This window comes from Eucalyptus grandis, chromosome 1, assembly GCF_016545825.1.
Source record: "Eucalyptus grandis isolate ANBG69807.140 chromosome 1, ASM1654582v1, whole genome shotgun sequence".
Classification (NCBI taxonomy): Eukaryota; Viridiplantae; Streptophyta; class Magnoliopsida; order Myrtales; family Myrtaceae; genus Eucalyptus; species Eucalyptus grandis.
The window spans coordinates 50,009,375-50,028,038 of record NC_052612.1 but is presented as its reverse complement, the minus strand read 5'-3'; the positions used below and the strand labels follow the sequence as shown (position 1 = coordinate 50,028,038).

The 18,664-nt window shown below is 40.6% G+C and overlaps 2 protein-coding genes and 1 pseudogene across 2 annotated transcripts; 1 reads left to right on the top strand and 2 right to left on the bottom strand.

The window, feature by feature from the left end:
• Positions 1–2,231: 2,231 nt before the first annotated feature.
• LOC104449256 lies at positions 2,232–3,098 on the bottom strand (annotated as a pseudogene).
• Positions 3,099–7,603: 4,505 nt separating this feature from the next.
• On the top strand, positions 7,604–10,315 carry LOC104449251 (pentatricopeptide repeat-containing protein At2g29760, chloroplastic). Its single transcript, XM_010063349.2, has one exon. The coding sequence runs from the start codon at positions 7,605–7,607 to the stop codon at positions 9,498–9,500; it is 1,896 nt and encodes a 631-aa protein (XP_010061651.2). The 5' UTR covers position 7,604; the 3' UTR covers positions 9,501–10,315.
• A 1,381-nt stretch (positions 10,316–11,696) lies between these two features.
• LOC104449244 (zinc finger CCCH domain-containing protein 48) lies at positions 11,697–15,845 on the bottom strand. The gene is made up of 9 exons (XM_010063337.3): positions 14,948–15,845; positions 14,726–14,821; positions 13,785–13,874; positions 13,528–13,629; positions 13,213–13,359; positions 12,968–13,087; positions 12,827–12,886; positions 12,194–12,291; positions 11,697–12,092 (listed from the first exon to the last, which is right to left on the bottom strand). The coding sequence occupies exons 1-9, from the start codon at positions 15,389–15,391 to the stop codon at positions 11,963–11,965; spliced, it is 1,287 nt and encodes a 428-aa protein (XP_010061639.2). The 5' UTR covers positions 15,392–15,845; the 3' UTR covers positions 11,697–11,962.
• Positions 15,846–18,664: the final 2,819 nt, after the last annotated feature.

Here is an 18,664-nt window from a genome sequence, read left to right as displayed (position 1 = left end):
CTTCAAACTAAATTGTCAAATTTTTATAAGATTTAGGGCTTAAATGGTAAACCACACCTTCATTTATGAGCTAAACTTTTGAGACAATTAATAGTGATCCGACAAAACTTTACAAAATTGAATAGGGTACATAGAAGATAGACATATCAAGGGAAGGCATAGTCGATTCCATGACTGAAACAGTTCGTGAGCGGTAGATAATTTCATGGATCCAATGAATTCAATGCATTATATGCTTTAGATCCAATTAACACAATTTTTTTGCCAAATTTGTCGAACCTCATCAAGAGCAACAATGACACATAAACATCCAAATGCTGGACTGCTCCGGGTCCTTGTCGTCCTTTTATTCTGCATGTAAAAGCTAAAACGGGAAATAAAATGTCATAAACATTAGGCTCAAGGGAAATATCGAAAACGCGGAGAGATAGCGGGTGAAATAAATCATATTTTCATGTCCCAAAAGATCTTATGATCGTTCTAAACGATGCCTGGGCCCTGGGATACATAGGGAATCCCCAACACACCTCATGAAGACAAAAAATTAACCTGCCGTTTCTGAACAAGAACCGGCTTATATTCACATTTATACTCTTGTCTTTTGATTTGGGTTTTAATAGACGTGACTGTCTCTAACTCATCGATGATCCCGTGAATCACCGTCCTTTGAGAAGCTTTTCTTAAGACACTTCAGAAATCTGTTTCATGATATATCTCGATCTCAAAAAAATTATCAAAAAATCTTAAATTTATTTATGAATGAATTTGTAAATTTTTTTTTAGCTATAAAATCTTTCGGCTTTTTTAATTAGTACTACCAGCTAATTTTTACTTTTCTTTAATTTTTTTTGGATTTTTTTTTTTATATTCTGATTTTTTTTTTTTTTTTGGTTGTTTTGGCCGATGAGAGCCTATCTAGAAATATATGTACATATATTTTTTCACCACGGCGTGCATTTCTTGTCATTGATCATCCTCTCTTTCAAGAGGATTCTCGGCATGTTAAGCCAACCCTTGAATCTAGAGGCACCCTGGGGTTCTAATCTGGCCATGAACAAGATTAAAATTATTTTCAACAAAATTCCACTAACCTATAAAAGGGTCTTAACCCTTGACAAAAAGACTATGAAGCTTTACTGTTCCTGAGTGCTACGTTATAAGCACGTTGGGAATGTAGTGAACGACACACTTTAATCACTTATGATGATTGTCACACCCTTGCCTTAACTTAATGAGGGCTTGTAGGTCCTTAAATAGTGGCAGATGAGGGTTCTGCAATGAAAATGAAAAAAAAAAAAAAAATTGTTAAAATATCCATGTTAGCAGCAATTGCCTTATGTTGCATGACCAGCGTTTAGTTACTATTTTCAGCTAAAATTGACAAATTGTTAAAAGATTTATGATTAATTGATAAAATTAAAAGATTTCAAATTGAATCGGCATCTGGACAATAAATTTAAGATTTTTTTTGTAATTATAAGTATTGGTTATGCATTGGTGCAGCGAGTCACCCTCCCCTATGTCACCACAAAAAGACGAATATTAGTTAAGGGAATTTGGATTTTGTTTCCCATAAGAAATTGCCCTTAGCAGGAAACATTAGGAAAATTTACAAAGGACCACATAGTTTGTTGTTGACATTAGGAGACGGTATTAGTTGGTCTTATTAGGTTTAAGACATGCACTTCTTTTTCAATATATATATTTGGTCGAGTATACGAGTTTTCTTTTCATTGCTTTTTTTTCCCTCTTTTTGCTTTAGATGCTATTGACTCAGTTTAGCACATCAAGAATATTCAAAGTTCTCTGTACAACTCTGCTGTTCCTGGAAATCAAGTTAGAATTAAATGGATAAGCAGTGAACTTAAGAAAAACAACGCATTTAGGACATGGAAGGAAATAATTATCCTCTTTCCTTATTGATGGTTTTGCAATTCAATTTTGCTTCTTGTAAAACTTTCAATCTCATAGAGAAAGAGGCATGGGCAAATTGCCTATTATAAGAGATTTAAATAGCTTTTGTTCTGTCCATTTAGTTAAAACACAATTCCGCACGAGGTATGATCATGGTTTTATTACACACATGCACTTCCAATCTTGATAATCTCCACATAAACACGGCTTTGGTTACATGCATACGGAAATCTTTGGTCATGTCATGGCACCAATTGGATGGTTTTGTCTCTGGTGGTGAGCAAAAGCAATATTCAAAGAAAAATACCACCGCAAAATGATTGACTCGCTCGATCGGGACTCGACCGGGACTCCTTTATAGTATAAAGCGTACGAGAATTATACAGTTCAACATAAGGGAAGGAAGAAAACCAATTCAAAAAGGGCAGAAAAAGGAAGCAGAACAGCAGAAACTAGACATCGATAGTAAACGAAAAATTCTAGCCTTGCACTTGCGCCAGGTCCAAGCGAGCTTAGTGTGTTGCAATCATTGATGATAGCTTCCGAACATGATCTTAATAACTGTGATGTAATGGGCTCAGGTGAACTTGATGCATCCAATAATGACTCGAAGGAAAGCGACCGCAAGCAAGTCTCTGTAATCTGATCTTTGATGAGCTACCTCACTAGCATCTTCCTGTTGCTGATCTCAAAAGGAGCGATTTTTATGACCAGACCGGGGAAAACATCATCGGGGTCGTGGATATGTGGGTTCCGCTCGACTATGAACGGATCGCCGCACTTGTCGCTGATTGTGTGGAGCGTCTCTCCTTCGCGCACCACGTATATCTCATCGCAGGGCCAGTCCAAGAGCCGATTCCCTCTCACGCTTGAGACCTTGGCCCTCTCTCATGGAGGCCACCAAGATGAGCGCTATGACTGATATGGCACAGCACCACGCAGCCGCGTCTGCAATCGTCCTCACTGCTCTCACGGCGGTCTTGCTCTTCCCAGAGGAAGCCATGAATCTCTGATAAAAAGGAAGAGGGTCTGCTAATACAGATGAGAATATGCGGTTCTCTACACGATTATACGAAGAGAAAATTCCTACAGAGAAGGTAGGGGAAGGTCTGAGGAGCTGGAGCTGGAGCTGGGGGGTATGCGCTGAGGGGAGGAAGTTGGTTTCCACGACGATATGAATTTGTACTTTGTCTCTTGTTTATGATGTTTGAGTGGATACTAAAGCTTAAACAAGTTCGTTAGGGTTTTTCAACAGCGCTAATTTATTTAAATCTCGTTGCTAATTTATAAATTATATCGATTATTGATAAAGTCCATCTTGCCGCCGCAAGAATACTAAATTGGGCTTCCTTGTTTCTTTCTATTTTATCAAGAGGGCACTCTTTTCTCTTGGTAATAGATGGGTGTGTATTTAAATCAATATATTCCTCTTTCCCGTATCATAACGATGAAAATAAGCTCGTTATTATACAATTCAGTATCAAGTGAACGTTCGACATGTGGGGAATTCTTTTATCTATTTGAGAGAAAGGTGGCAGCATACTACGCAAAAAAGAACTGAATTTTATCATGATTACGCAACGTTGACATTACCAAGAATTAGTTAATAAGTGTGTTATGTCAGTGTATTCGACCGTGGTGGGTGGATGGTAAACTTTTATTTTAAAATTCCAATTGAGATGACGAAATAATTATAGAAGCATAGTCATACAGTTGGTGATCGCGGTCAACAATTCCAGGTCAACTCCTTTTTCCGTTTGGGAGTTCCTCTCTATTAGGTGTGATGTTACTGAGAGGAAGTTCAACTCAATATCTTCTCTTATTTTACACGCGTACCAAACCACATCCATCCACCCACTACAAAAACAAGAAAATGTGGCGTTACCAACATAACAGCCTCACCCATAATTTCTCTATGATTGCTTGCGGTCAAGTTAGAAAATTGAACATCTAGAACTTTAGAAGGCAAAAGAATGGGTCAAAGACTAGGACATATATTTATAGACAATGTGATTATAATAATTATTATCATTTTTATTAGCACCTTCTAATTAGTGTTATTGGTGACAATGATGTGGTGGGCGGTTGCGTGCAAGTTTAGGAGAGGATGGGACTTCCCCCACTTACTCACCACACTGGGGGAGGGAACCTGTAAGCATCAATCACCCAATCACCCAACTAACCAATTTGGACCATTATTCCACAGCAATGAGGAGGAGTTTGTGTTTGCTTCTTCCAAGACTTAAAAAGATAAAAAGAATGAACTATTGAATAAGTAGATTCATTTTACAAATAATATGGCAGACAAGATCCATCGCGGTCAAATTGATATAATGAATGACAATTTCTACTACCACCCAGGTGACTTTTATTGCAACTTTGATATATGGTTGGCTTGGTCTATTAGATTAAGTTTACCTACTTTTTTTTTTTGGGGTTGAAAAGTTTACCTACTAAGGTACCATGCTTTAGTGGTTTTCATAAGTGGTTGATGTCAACCATATAATATTTAGGATCAATGGCTCGGTTGAGTATGGATTTCTGTGATACCCGAATCAAATTGAAACTTTTGGGTTTGTGTTGGCTGTGATTTGAAACCCGGCTTGACCACACCTAACCCATTGGTTCAAGTCGGGTTTTCAGGTCTTTTTTGTGGGAAGTATGTTCTATTTCTCTTTCTTCCTCCTGCTACTTTCTATTCCTTATTATATTTCGGTGAGTTCCTCCTTCCTAACATCTGCCTTTTTTTTTTCCTTCTCTCCTCACTCTTCATCTTTTCTTTTTTTGTGCTTCGGGGGTTGCTCCTTCCTCCACAAATGGAAGCACTTTGACCCCTATGTCCAGATTTTCAATAGACTTGTCAAACAAGTAGATCAGGTCGAATTTAACTCGGATTGAAAATGGTTAAGCTCAAATAGATCCATTTAACATGTTTTTGACTTATTTTCATGCAATGCAAAGTATAGTGGCCCATATCATACTTAACCCGTATTGCTAAAATATTTTTCGTATTTAACTCAATTTAGAGAAACTCATACTCAAATCGAGTTTGGAGGGCAAAGTGAGAGGGTGAGATCTAAAAGCAAAAGAAAATAGAGAGAAAGTCCTAGAGGTAGGTTGGGTTTAAATAAGTCATAAAACCATGACTTATTTCACACTTATGTTTAAACTCATTTATAACTCATTTAATGAATATAATTAATTCATATAGCAACTCAACCCATCATATATGAATTAAGAAATGAGTTTATGACCCATTTTGATATATCTAATTTTCATTCACAGGGAACACAAATCAAGACTGAATTGAGAACACTAAACCAAGATTTGCTTCGATTCAATCACAACATTCAAGGCCAGGTCGAGTCTTAGATCTCAAACTCAAATCGGCGTGTTCCTTATTTATTTGTACAACGGAATTTAGGGCTCCGATTTTGCGGAACCTTATAAGGTAATCTTTTCCTTCTGCTGTTGATTTCCAGAGTCGTGGACGAGTGAGTCCTTCCGGGTGATCGGACGACCATGGCCTTGATCTTGAAGTTCCTCCGCACTTCGATTTTGAAAGCGTCTGTGTCGCGGCACCTTGTGAATGAGATGCGTGGGGTCGTCTCGGAGCGTTGAGGGAGGGTGATGGGGGGGCACCGTCGAGGTAGAGGGAGAGGCGGCCGACGGCGGCGTCCCAATTGAGGGTGGAAGCGAAAGAGGATCCCCATGGAGTGGACCCAGGTGAAATCAGGGCGCATGCTCACGTGGTATAACTAGCACTAAAGTTGATAATTTTTTAAATATTTTTTATTTTTCTTTTCTCCTCCTCCTCCTCCTCATTGGTGGGTGAGGCCATGGCCACCTTCCCGTGTGGTCAACTTTTGGTGAAGCTTGCCGGCCATAGTGAGAGGAAAAAAAAAGAATAAGAAGGAAAAGATTAAAAAAAGAAATTAAAAGAAAATTAATAAAAAGTTTTAAAAAATATTTAAAAATAATATAAAAATATGTCATCCTTAGCCCTAACCGTATCACATAGGACAATTGGCATCCATATCAATAATTTTCATCCTAAATTAACGGGATGGACTACAAAATTTTTATGACTCAATTTATCTAATTGAAATATTTGGGACTAAATTAATATCAATACGATAAATTCAATTTTCCAACATATGACACCAAAGAAGGAGACAATCTTGGAGTGCCTCACATTCTCTAGACATGAGAACAGGTTTTGGCTTCGTTCAGGTACCAAACCGACCTGAACTGAAAATACCCGAACTTTTATGTTCTAGTTGGTTATTGTTGACACCCCATTGATAAGGGCCAAAATGAATATTCTTTCTCAAGACTTTTGGCCTCTTGAGTCGCGAGTTGCCTCTCATGTGTGTTTGGACCACTAGACCACCACCTCCCTCTTCCCACGTTTCGTGGCAGCAATGAATCGGATTGAGTTATTGCAGTCGTGAGGCTCCGATTATTGAGTTTCTCTAGACACCTGTTAAGCAATCAACTATGGATATTTTGTTACAAGAACGATGATGGCGCAAAGCCAAGAACGCTTCCATGTCTTGTCCCACTCGCTCATGTCGATCCGAGCAATAGGGAAGGCAAATCGGATGGCTTAGAATGGGGGTGGGCACGAGTTGGATGAGGACGACTCGTTCCACATCGAACTGGCCTTTCTGTTGTTGACGGAAAGGAGGATCCGATATTGATGATGATTTCGGAAGTGATAAGGCTGCGAGGGCAATCATGCTAAGGCCCTCCCCTCCCTATCTAACGATACCCAATACCCATTCCTCTTCGAAAGGCTTCTTTGCACTTAAGGATAAAGAAAAAGTGTCATTAGTTTCTCCATGTGTTTCGCCGAATATAATTGTCAATGAAATACCTTTCAGTTAAAATTTGATTTTTTATTTTTCTAGTAAATTGGGTTTTGTGGTAACTTTGATAGAAAAAGATGCGCACTGAATAAATTACTAACACTAATGGAACCAAAACAATACAAAATTGCAAATAAGAATGATAAGTTGATAAACTGAACTGCAAAAATTTGTTTAGTGTTGTTGATTGCGAGTTTTTTACAAGTGATTTTACTCACCCTTTTTAAAGCCCTGTAGAAAGTATGACTGTCGATGTGCGGTTATTTCCTAAGTCAAAAACTTCAACAGCTTCTAAGATTAAAGTCTTCTCGCTCGTTATCTAAGATTAAAGTCTTCTCGCTCGTGATCTTTACTTGCATACTTTTAACCATCGGCAGTTATAATCTCTAGTTTGACTTTTTATCGAACATGTTTTGACCACCTGTTCTTCTATGTCGACAACTGCTCTAGTCTCCCTTTCATCAATGACATCGTAAAAATCAGATGACCTCTATCAATTTGCAATTACGTTACTTGTCTTCCTCGTCGACAACTCAATCCTAACACTTCTGATTAAACCTTGAGTCATATTTGAGTGTCAATACTATGCAAATTTTAAAAAAAAAAATTATGAAAGAATCACTTTCGTTAAAGAGGACATGTATCCGACTTTTTATAAAATTGCTTGGTATATCTAAAGGAAAATTACTCAGTTGGTCCTATACTTTGGTGGTAAAAAAAATCAGAGATTTGAGGTAAATTTATGATAAATATATCAATTTGGTTTTTATTTTTATATTAACCCAATGGAGCAAACGTTTGCATTCGCAATCGCAGAGGATGCTTCCCCGCCATGAAATGAATCTCGCAAGACCCGTTTCGCGCCTCTTCTCTAACTCCGCCGCCGCCGCTCAACCGCCGCCGCGATTTGCCGGAAAATCCTCTTCACCCATCGGCCCCGTCGAAGAGCTCCACGCGCGCCTCATCAGAACCCAACGCCACACCGACCCCTCCGCCGTGTCCGATGTCATCCGGTCCTACGCGTCGTCTCCACTCTACCTGCGCAGAGCTCGCGCCGCTTTCGACGCCGTCGAACGGCCCACCACCGCGGTTTTCAATTTCCTGATTCGTGGGTTGTCGCAGAGCGACCGTGCCGTCGGAGCGTTGGAACTGTATCGGGCAATGCATTTCCAGGGAGCGAGCGCGAACCATTTGACCTTCATATACGTTTCCAAGGCCTGTGCTCGCGTCTGTGACGTTGGACACGGTCGAGCGGTTCATGTCCATGCGTTGAGATGTGGGTTCGGTGCGCACGTTTTCGTTTCGAATGCTCTGCTGCACATGTACGCGTGCTGCGGCGATATGGTGTCTGCGCGGAAGGTGTTTGATCAAATGGAGGAGAGAGACTTGGTTTCCTGGAACTCCCTGATCTGTGGTTATAGTCAGTGTGGTGGATTTAGGGAGGTTTTGAGACTATTTGATGCAATGCAGGTGGCTAAGGTGATGGCGGATGCCGTGACAATGGTGAAAGTTGTCTTGGCTTGTAATTATTTAGGGGAGTCAGAATTTGCAGATCGTGCGGCGAAGTATATTGAGGAAAACCATGTCGTCATTGATGTTTATTTGGGAAATACTTTAATAGATATGTATGGACGGCGGGGTTTGGTGGAATTAGCACGGCAAGTATTTGATCGCATGCATGAAAGGAATTTGGTTTCATGGAATGCAATGATCCGGGGATATGCAAAAGCGGGAGACTTAACTGGAGCCCACAGGCTTTTTGACGAAATGCCCAAGAGGGATGTTATCTCGTGGACTTCTATGATCACAGGCTATGCTCAAGCTAGCAACTTTGCAATGGCGGTGAAGCTTTTCCAAGAAATGATGGTGGCTAATGTGAAACCAGATGAAGTTACAGTAGCTAGTGTGTTGTCTGCTTGCGCCCATTTAGGTTCGCTTGACATTGGAAAGGCAGTTCATAACTACATAATTGAGCATGGCGTGAAGATAGACACTTATGTAGGGAACTCTCTCATTGATATGTATTGCAAATGTGGATCAGTTCAAAAGGCGCTTGAGTTGTTTAAACGAATGAAGGAGAAGGATGCGGTCTCGTGGACTTCTGTGATTTCGGGCCTTGCTGTGAATGGTTTTGCCAATTCTGCTCTGGAGCTTTTCTCAGGGATGTTGAGTGAAAGAATTAAGCCTACTCATGGAACCTTTGTTGGGGTTTTATTGGCGTGTGCTCATGCTGGACTAGTAGAGAATGGACTAGCATTCTTTAAGAGTATGGAAGATGTTCATGGACTCACCCCAGAGATGAAACACTACGGTTGTGTTGTGGATCTTTTGAGCCGCTCTGGCAATGTGGATAGGGCATATGAGTTTATAACAAAAATGCCCATATCTCCGGATGTTGTAGTTTGGAGGATATTATTGAGTGCGTGTAAGCTTCACGGCAATGTGGTATTGGCTGAAATTGCAACAAAAAAGCTTCTTGAATTGGATCCTTGCAATAGTGGAAATTATGTTCTTCTGTCAAGTACTTACGCAAGTTCCCACAGATGGGATGATGCGTCCAATGTGAGAGAACTGATGGAGGAGACTGATGTGCCGAAGCCATTTGGTTGGAGTACAATCGGATCTAATGGATTACCATCACATAGCGCTTGGGATCAAATTCCTGTTAATCCCACCAACACCATGCATCCAAAGAAGGAATTAGGACTTTCTTAATCCATCATTGCATAGGAGAAGTGAATTTTACAATTGAAGGGGCACAAGGCACTGCAAGAGGAACTCAATTAACTCAGTACTCACATCTATGGGTAAGACTCGCACCGCAACAAACTTTATCTGCCTCTGGCATGCTGAATGTCTGTGTAGTGGGATGCACATGAAGTTACCTTCTCCCAAGCAACTTCTCAGCCACCATTTCAAATGTGCTCAAATTCAGATGTTCTCAACATCGATGAACTCTCTGTGGTGGCAACATATCTCAGGAGTGAACTCATGCTTCCTAGTGCCGTTTTGAGCTGCTATGCACTGTAGATGGTCGTCTACACTCAGGAATTACTTGGAGCGATCAGTGAGTGTCACTAGCGACTGAAGCTCATTTAGTCGAAGCAAGCGGACACCTCCCTTCTGGATAAAGTAAAATTGCTAGCTCAGTGCAAGATTCATTGGATTCAGAATGCACAGTTGCGCACTGCTGATGAAGAGTTCAGCTAGTCATAAGCTATCTGATTTCAGGCTTTAAGAGAACCAAGTTCCCGTTAGCTTTATGTTTGAATCAGCCACAGCAAAATTGAAGTGGAAGCTGCTCATAATAACCTTCGAAGCAGCTTAAAATTCTCAAGAGTGCTTTTCCTTTTAATGGAAGTTGCAAAACTACCTGAAACGTAGATCAGAGGAAGCATTTTGTTTTTCTGATCGGCGGATAGATGATGGCTGATATCTGTTAGGCCAACCGGCGATTGGCAAATAGGACCAAAAACCTGATATGATAGAAGTTACTTGTATTTGAATGAAATGCATACTTTGTAATGCAATCACTGTCCATCGCAGCGGCGCATACTTGTCGGTCGTTTCGTGTTGGATTTTTTAACATGGAATCAAAGATGTTCTGCTTTCTATTTCTCCAGCAGAAATAAATTGTGTCCAAAAACCATTACATTGAGGGAGGGCTCCGCCCTTACTTCAGTTGCTAATATTAGGGATAAGCATAATTCGGATTGGACCGGTCCACCCCCTTACCTCATGACCAACCCACACAGTATTGGTCCTCAATTTTTTGAGCCGAGAACTGACCATATTGAATCTAAGTCTGAGGGTCGGTCCGATTCAAGTGTCAACCAGAGGCCAATCAATAATTTTTTTGTTTCATTTTTTGTAATCCTTCAGAAGGTGACTAAGCATTGGACCAATCCAATGTGTTCGGTTTGATTCCAGCGTCAACTCGAGATCAACCAATAATTTTGCTATTTCCTTTTTTGTACTTAAAAAGACTATTGAGGACCAAACCGACGCAATAGATTCAACAACTAGTGAGGTCAACAAAGAGAGGCGAGTAGCGAGTGACAAATGGGGCAAGCATTAAGTGGCAAGTAGCATGAGTGTTGAGTAGGGCAAGCAATGGGCAACGGGTAGAGCAAGCGTCAGGCGTCAAGCGACGCAAGTGACTAGAAGCAAGCAAGGTAAGTGTCGAGCAATGAGCGGGAAAGTTGTGACTAGAAGCAAGCAAGGTAAGTGTCGAGCAATGAGCGGGAAAGTTGTTTCTTTTGATCTTAGCAAATAGAAGATTAAGAGGACAAAGAAAACATAAGAAAACAAATACGGAAAAGGATATTTATTTACGTTTTGGATGTCATGTGGACTCCTCACATAGACATTATGACTGCTAATGCAATAAAAGACATTAAAAGTCTAAACTATTAAAAAATAATATAAAATTATTTAGACTCCTAACTAAAGAGCCATTTAATGCCATCGACACCATTTTACTTAAAATTTTCTCTACATAAAAAATTATAAATAATATATTAAATATAATAATATATTGAATTTAAACAGGTAAGTTGATTTGGATTGAACTAACCCAAAACTCCTTGGAACGAAGTCCAACCCATACAATGCTAATTTAAGAATCCCAAAATCAAGGACTGCCCAATTCCTTTAGGAACCAGACTAGAACCGGCAAGATTAAGCCAATCCAGTTGATGCTAGATTGATGCTCACTCGTAGCCAGTATTTGCATTTTAAGCTAGCTAAGAAATCAGTAGGCAGCCTTCACAGCAATTCAAATATTTAGATGAATGTTCAGCTGCTGCAACTCCGCAGCCCCCGCGCACAAATTTGTCACGGGATTGAGGAAAAAAAAAAAAAAAGCATGATCTTGTAACTCGGAAAAAATTAACAAAAGAATGGAGGAGGTTGACTCAGAAAAATTTAACCCTGTTAAAATTTTCAGATTCACGGATGGAGGTGCTTCAGCTTCTCAGGTTCATCAAAAGAAAAACGAAGCCTGATAAATCTGATAGACATCTGGCCAAGTACAGTAGTGAGATTGTAGCTATCACAGAGAGAAAACCACCATTCTCATCTTCCAATTCCTTTTGCGGGCATACACATTATTCCAAAGGCCGGGACAAAGCAAAAATAATAATATTACAGATTGTCATGAGAACAAATTAATGCTGTCAAGGTGAGTCCCTCCATTTCCAGACTCTCACTTGACCAGTTCCATCGCCAGTGAAGAACAGCCCCCCGGGACCGACTTCAATTGCTCGGATCTCATTTTTAGCAAAAATCTTGCCCCTCTCAGCAAATCTAAGGTCAACGAGAGATTGAATCAGTCAAAATCTCCTTCATGTTTTGTTAAGATGAACTCCATGGTCAAACTAGATGAAAATGAAAGATGGGAAACTCACGATGGAAGATCATATGCTCGGACACAATTATCATTGCAAGAGCACATCAAGACTGGCTTGACTTCTGAATCATGCATTCCACATAGATGAAGCACACCCTGCAGCATATAATACCATTAAACTTCTGTAAGTGGTTTAGGACATGAGGTGCAATAACACGACAAGAAGAGCCAGATTTACGAGGCTATTTGCTAAAATACCACAATTGCCAAGCACAAAGAATGGAAAAGAAAGTCTTGGATTTTTTACAGTTCAATATCTGAATAAAACCTCTCATGTCAGAAAGATCACAACCCCACCCTCATTAAAATCAATGAGTTATAACAATGAAAATAATCTGTGAAAATCTCAGTGAATAAAGCATCGACACCATTGAAATTAAATGCTCACCAAATGAACCAGAATAAACTAATGATATAAGGTATGCAATTACCCTAGAAAGCAGCTACATGCAGAGCTAAGAGATACCCAGCACTTGTTGGAGATTGTGGTCAAAGCTGGGCCACAGATCCTGAAGCAAATTTGCTCCCATATCCTTAACTAAGTTTTGAGTGGTCAATCAAGTTTCTACCCCTAGTGATCAATCCAAAACAAAGGCAACATGAGTTAGCTAATTGGACTTCCAATACATACATGTTCCTCATTGTGCGTGTACGTCACTTCCAAATTCCCACTATCTGAGGCAACCCAGACCTGCACAAAAAGGCATATACTGAATCAAAATTATTGTACAGACACCATCAGAACTTGAAGAGAGACTAAGACGTGACCCACCTTTATTGTTTTGTCCAATGAGCATGATAAAAGAAACTGATCCCAGCAAAGAACAGACATCACAACAGAGGTATGATCTGTCAAAATCTGCATGCATTGCAGAGTTTCGAGATTCCAGACCTAAATAAAACAGCATAGGATAAAGGATCACAAAAAAGCCAGAACTCATTTTGTCTGCATATAACACAATCCACGTCTTCCTCTGAAATTGGATAACCAAAAGCTGTCGTGAGATGCAAATGTACCCTGATTGAATTGTCCATGGAACCAGAGTAAAGCCTATTAGCTCCAACCACTAATGAAACCACTCCAAGGGTATGGCCTGAAAGTGATGCAGCTGGTTCAAAGCCATTGGTAGCTGCATTGAACTTCCATGCAAGTATGGAACCATCCTGCATCAGGAGGAAATTCTGCTTACTAAAGGAAATGGACAAAAATTATGTTCACCCTACACAATGGCATGCAAAGAGAAACAGACACTTTTTCCTATCAATGACTTCAGGCAAAAACAGACATATACTAGAGATCAAATTAACTTCTACAAAGAAACAAGGATATACCTGAATACCAGCAAATAGCAGGCCATTACCCACAACCATGGCATAAACTTGTCCGACAGGACCATTGAGACTGAGGTCTGCATTACTTTGTGTGTTGTATGCCTACAGTATCATGACTACTTTATTACTGGCCAAAAAACTTCAGAATACCAATACAGTTATGGAGAACAACCATTTAAAAAAAAATGTAATAAAAATATGAGAGGCTTATAAACCACAAAATGGGGAAAAAAATGGAGTGTGCTTTCCCACCTTACCTTTACGAGATTTGGTAAACCAACAAACACCCATGGACCTTCACTTATCATACAACCAATTTCACCACCAAGATTGATCACACCTGCACACTGCAAGACAGACAAGAAGAATGGAACTAGTCCAGTCAACTCCACTAGGCAGACGAAATAAACAAAGGCAAGACTCCAGGCATAATTTCATGCCTTCAGCATAAACCCAATTTCTGGGACAAGTGCTCCAGATCAAGCAAAAACTGTGCTTAGTTGGAACGCCAATATAAGCAACACTGAAGACAAACATAGCATTTCAGACAATTTTGCAATGACCTTCAGAGCATCCTAAAAGTGAATTCCTCCCACAAGCCCATTAAAAAAAAAAAAAAAAAAAAAAATCAAGGTAAGAACATCTTCGGAGCACTTTTAAGCGCATCTGTCCTCCAAGGGTCACAGAAGACAGCACGGTCAAAGAACTGTCAGTATCCTTCTTCATAGCCTAAGAAGCAATAACATGCAAGAACATTGGAATCTTCATCTTAAAAATTCAATAACAGCAGAATTCTCTTTAATTACTGAAAATGCCATGATAACATTCTATCTGAAGCTGTTTTGTATAGGGGCAGTACCCCCTAGGTATCGTCTTAATAATATCTTATTTATTATTCAAAAAACAAAAAGGTCCAAGATAACATTATAGATATGAGGATCGCATTAAAACTTGGATATCTCCCATAAACTCTCGTGCTATAGATGCCATGCAGTTATGGTCTGCCAAAGAGGTGAATTATCAGCAAATCACAGTTACAGCGAAATGTCCCATTATACCTAACACATTTATTGGAATGTAAAGCCTCATTGCAGCGATTTATGCATTCAAACGGTTAAGGGCACACAACCCAGTCCACAAAGTTAAACACCTAAGCATAACTTTTGCAATAAAAATTGAAAAGAGAAAAAAAGGCAACCTGGCCAGACTGACAATCCCAGACTCTTAGCGTCTCATCCTTGCTCCCAGTGTAAAGATTACCAGAGCCGGATGGAAAAGCTATCCCAGTCACAACCTGTTCATTCAAAAAGATGAGATTTTTAAACGAAAAAAACCAATCAATCCACCGTCACTGACAAAGCAATGCTAAAATTACATCGCAGATCACACAATACAAGAGCATTCATATCAGATCAATCACCTTCTGGTGCCCTTCAAGTTGGGTCAACATATCGAAACAATCGCCCAAACTCCAAGAATGCAAGTACCTACACTTATCCCCATAAGTGCAATTCCCTTGCACCCAATAATTACACAATTTCTCCGTCTTCTTCGCCACGGCATTGCCGCCGTGAACCCGGCCCCACGTATTGGACCCGCCCGTGAACTTAGGCCCTCTCCGCAAAAACTGAGACCCTGAATCCTCCGCGAACCGCTTCGGCGCACCCCCGTTGCTCAATGGCTGCGCCGGAGCGGGTAACTCCCTGTGTAGGAAGGGGCACGGATGCCTGGTGCACTTGCCCGCTCTCCAATGGAAACACACCTTCTGCTGCTGCTGCTGCTGCGGATGATGCCTGGAGTCCGATGCCGTCGACGGCCCGCCGCTGAGCCGCTGGAACACGCGCTTATTCCCCTCCATATCCATAGCTAACGACCTTCAGCTACGAATCGAATATCCCCAGCAACGAAAGCCTCTCCGCCGCCGCCGCCGCCGCCCTATCGCGCCGATCAATCGAAGCGGTGCCGCGAGGCGAGGAGGAGACGGGAACGAATCCGATCGAAGAAACGAGCTGCTGCACGGCTGCGGGAAATCTTGATCCGACCCGGCGACGCTATCGGGAACAAGAACATGTGCACGGCGATCGTTCTTGCTCCGGGTGAAAATTTGGGGATTTCGGCAAAGTCCGCGACTTTCTTCCCCGCTCTAACTTAAATCTGAATTTACGTAAACAGAAGACGTCGCAAAAGGGAGGAGAATCGAGGAATTAAGGCGAGAATAGGAAACGATCAGAAACCCTAATTTTTTGGATATTTTCAGGGGCTCAAAAAGATTTCGGATCGTAGGAGGAAACCTACGGGGGAAGAAAATCGGCGCGTCGGATTTACGAGATGCGTACGTTTGCCAAAATTGGGTCACGGGACTATCCGGGCCGGACCTTCCTGTTTGATCGCGCCTGGTCCAAGCCCGCTTCTCTTAACGTAGAATTGTGACTTGCCTAATCTAAGGGCGATCGGTATTAGGCAGAGGATGAAACCGGGTCGATCCCTAGTTTGTGAAACTGAAATCGATTCCCGATCCAATCCGATCCAATCTAAGAATCAAAAACCAGGTTGGGAGGACCGATTCTCGATTTTTGGGACAGAGAACCGGATTGGGAGAATTAGTTCCCAATTTTTTGGACCAGGGACCGAACTACACCGTTCTAAATTTATAAATTGGATTCGACTGACCAGTCACGTAAAACCAATCACTTAGCAAAAAAATTAAAAAAAATTTAAAAAAGATAGTAGAGCTAAGAATTTATTGTTATTTTTAATTTTAAAAAAAAAAGAGTCGATCCAATTCGTCAGTTCAGTTCTTTCTGAAATCGGGATTCGGACTGAAAATTACCGGTTTCATTTTTATGGAATCAGGTTTTTGACCAAACCGGATCAGTGGTAATTTTTTAATTTGAGCAGTCTGACATGCTCATTCCTATAATATGTCCTTATTCAATTAACTAGTGGTCCCCCGACGGAGCGGGTACATTCTCAGTGCATTTACCTTATGAACTAAGCAATAGGATGTAAAATAATTTAAAGTAGGAAAATGCAAAGCGATCGGGTGCTTTGAGTATGGCAAATTACGTCAAAATGAACTCCTGCAAGAGAAATTTTGGGCTTTTCGTACGATTTCATATTCCGAAGGCTTCCGAAGCACTAGAGGAGAAGTAAAAAGAATGAACCTCCCTATAAAGCACACTTCAAAACAACTAAATGACATGATGTGCAGTGTCTGCTCCCAAAAAAATTAAAGGGAAAAAGCCACAAAAAACCCAAACTTCACCTAAAATGACAAATTTACCCCAAACTTTGTGACGTGAAAAATTTCAAAATTTGCTAACTATGACACATTTACCCGAAACTTTTATTTATGATACAAAAAACCTTAAACTTTCATTTGTGTGATACATTTACCCTAAATCATATGGGTATTTTGGTCTTTTTACTTAATTTTTTTTTTCTTCTTCTTCTTTCTTCCCTCCACCGGCCATGGCGAGCTGGCAAAGGGAAGCCGGCGTTTGGCGAGGGCGGCCCTTGCCTGACGCTGGCTAGGTGGCGAGGGCACCCTTCGCCCGGCACAGGTGAGGGCGGCCCTCGCCAAACACCGGCTTCCCTCTGCCAGCTCTGCCATGGCTAGTAGAGAGAAGAAAGAAGAAGAAGAAAAAAAAGAAAAAAAAAATTAAAAGTAAAAAGACCAAAATACTCCTATGATTTAGAATAAATGTGTCATACAAATGAAAGTTCAAGGTTTTTTATATCATAAATAAAAGTTTGGGGTAAATCTATCATTCCAGGTAAAGTTTGGGGTTTTTGGTGGTTTTTTCCCAAAATTAAACGAAAGAAAAGCAAGGCATATCAATTTGGTTTGTGGAAACGGTGGAAGCCATGTGAAAGCTGTCCAAAATAGGCGGACCCATACTCAACCCTAGCCATCACTACGAATAATAGTTAGCTTGCTACGATTTATTTAATATCTTTCTTGTTTTATTAGCGTCAATTTAACGGAGGTTGCTCATATTAACGTTTGAGACTACTTATGCTCTTTATGGCTTAGATCTAAGTGATTGAAAGTTTACAAAAATGCAATATGATAGTGATTAGCAAGGAATTACCGAATGAATCGAGCTTGATGATGTTGCAAACTCAACAATCAAGCTCAGTGCCTCCAGCTTCGTTATCTCCCATCAAATGGTAATGTAAAGAATGCTTCGTTAGCTTCCTTAAGTTCCCCCAGTCTCATCTCCCGACCAAATCAAGCATTAGCATTTTTACATCAATACAACCATTTCTTCATCAATACGACCGTTTCTTCTCCCGGTAATGATTCATCATTCGACTTCAGTACTTGTTTGGTCTCTGAACTTCTTACTTTGCACTTTGCAGCATGATTTGGTCTGCAAACTTATGCTTACCAAAGAACGGAGCATAATAACCATAATGGAGCACATCCCGTTAGCTGCATATTGTTATTACTTCATGGCAGCTCAAAGCTTTCAATTACGGTTCCAGGAAACATGCCATGCCAAGCAAAGGAACGATGACAGAAAGGAAAAAAAAAAACCACGGGAGCTCCAAACAAATCAACACAATGCAAAGAAGGGTTTCTTATGCTTTTGACATCAGGACTGAAGTTGCGACCAGATCTGCAGAGCTACTCATGAGAGCAGGAGTGTCATCCATAAACCTCCTAATAAGACGATTTTGTCACTGGGGATGGGCACGTGGGCCTTCCGATCAGAGGGATATAATTTCACGAGGCATGCTGTTTAGCCAGAGAAAGTCTTGTAAACCACGACTGACAAAAGTAAAAATTAAGAAACCTTGAACATCAGTTATTCAGTGAAAGAAATGGCTACACATTCTAGTGCTCACCCGTGATAACAGAACACTTCATTCACTCATCTAAAAACAAGTATTTCCGGAATCTTAAGCACCAACCAACACACTCAAGTTGAGACAGATCGGGATTTTCATAAATAAGCCGTTCCCCAAGTCTCATAACTCCAGAAATCTGAAGATCAACCATTACCAAGCAAACTCAGAATACTTTAAGTGAGCACAGAAGTTGCCCTCGGTGAACATAGAAGAGATGGACAACCCGAGAAAATGTCAAATTAATGGCCTGGCCCCAAAGGTAACTCGGGACCAAATTCAA

Coding starts and splice junctions, on each gene's coding strand:
- LOC104449251 (XM_010063349.2), top strand. CDS start 7,605: ATGCTTCCCCGCCATGAAATGAATCTCGCAAGACCCGTTTCGCGCCTC.
- LOC104449244 (XM_010063337.3), bottom strand. CDS start 15,391: ATGGATATGGAGGGGAATAAGCGCGTGTTCCAGCGGCTCAGCGGCGGG. Junction 13,875..14,725: donor GGGATTGTCAGTCTGGCCAG/GTTGCCTTTTTT, acceptor TCTGTCTTGCAG/TGTGCAGGTGTGATCAATCT. Junction 12,292..12,826: donor ACACGCACAATGAGGAACAT/GTATGTATTGGA, acceptor TATATGCTGCAG/GGTGTGCTTCATCTATGTGG.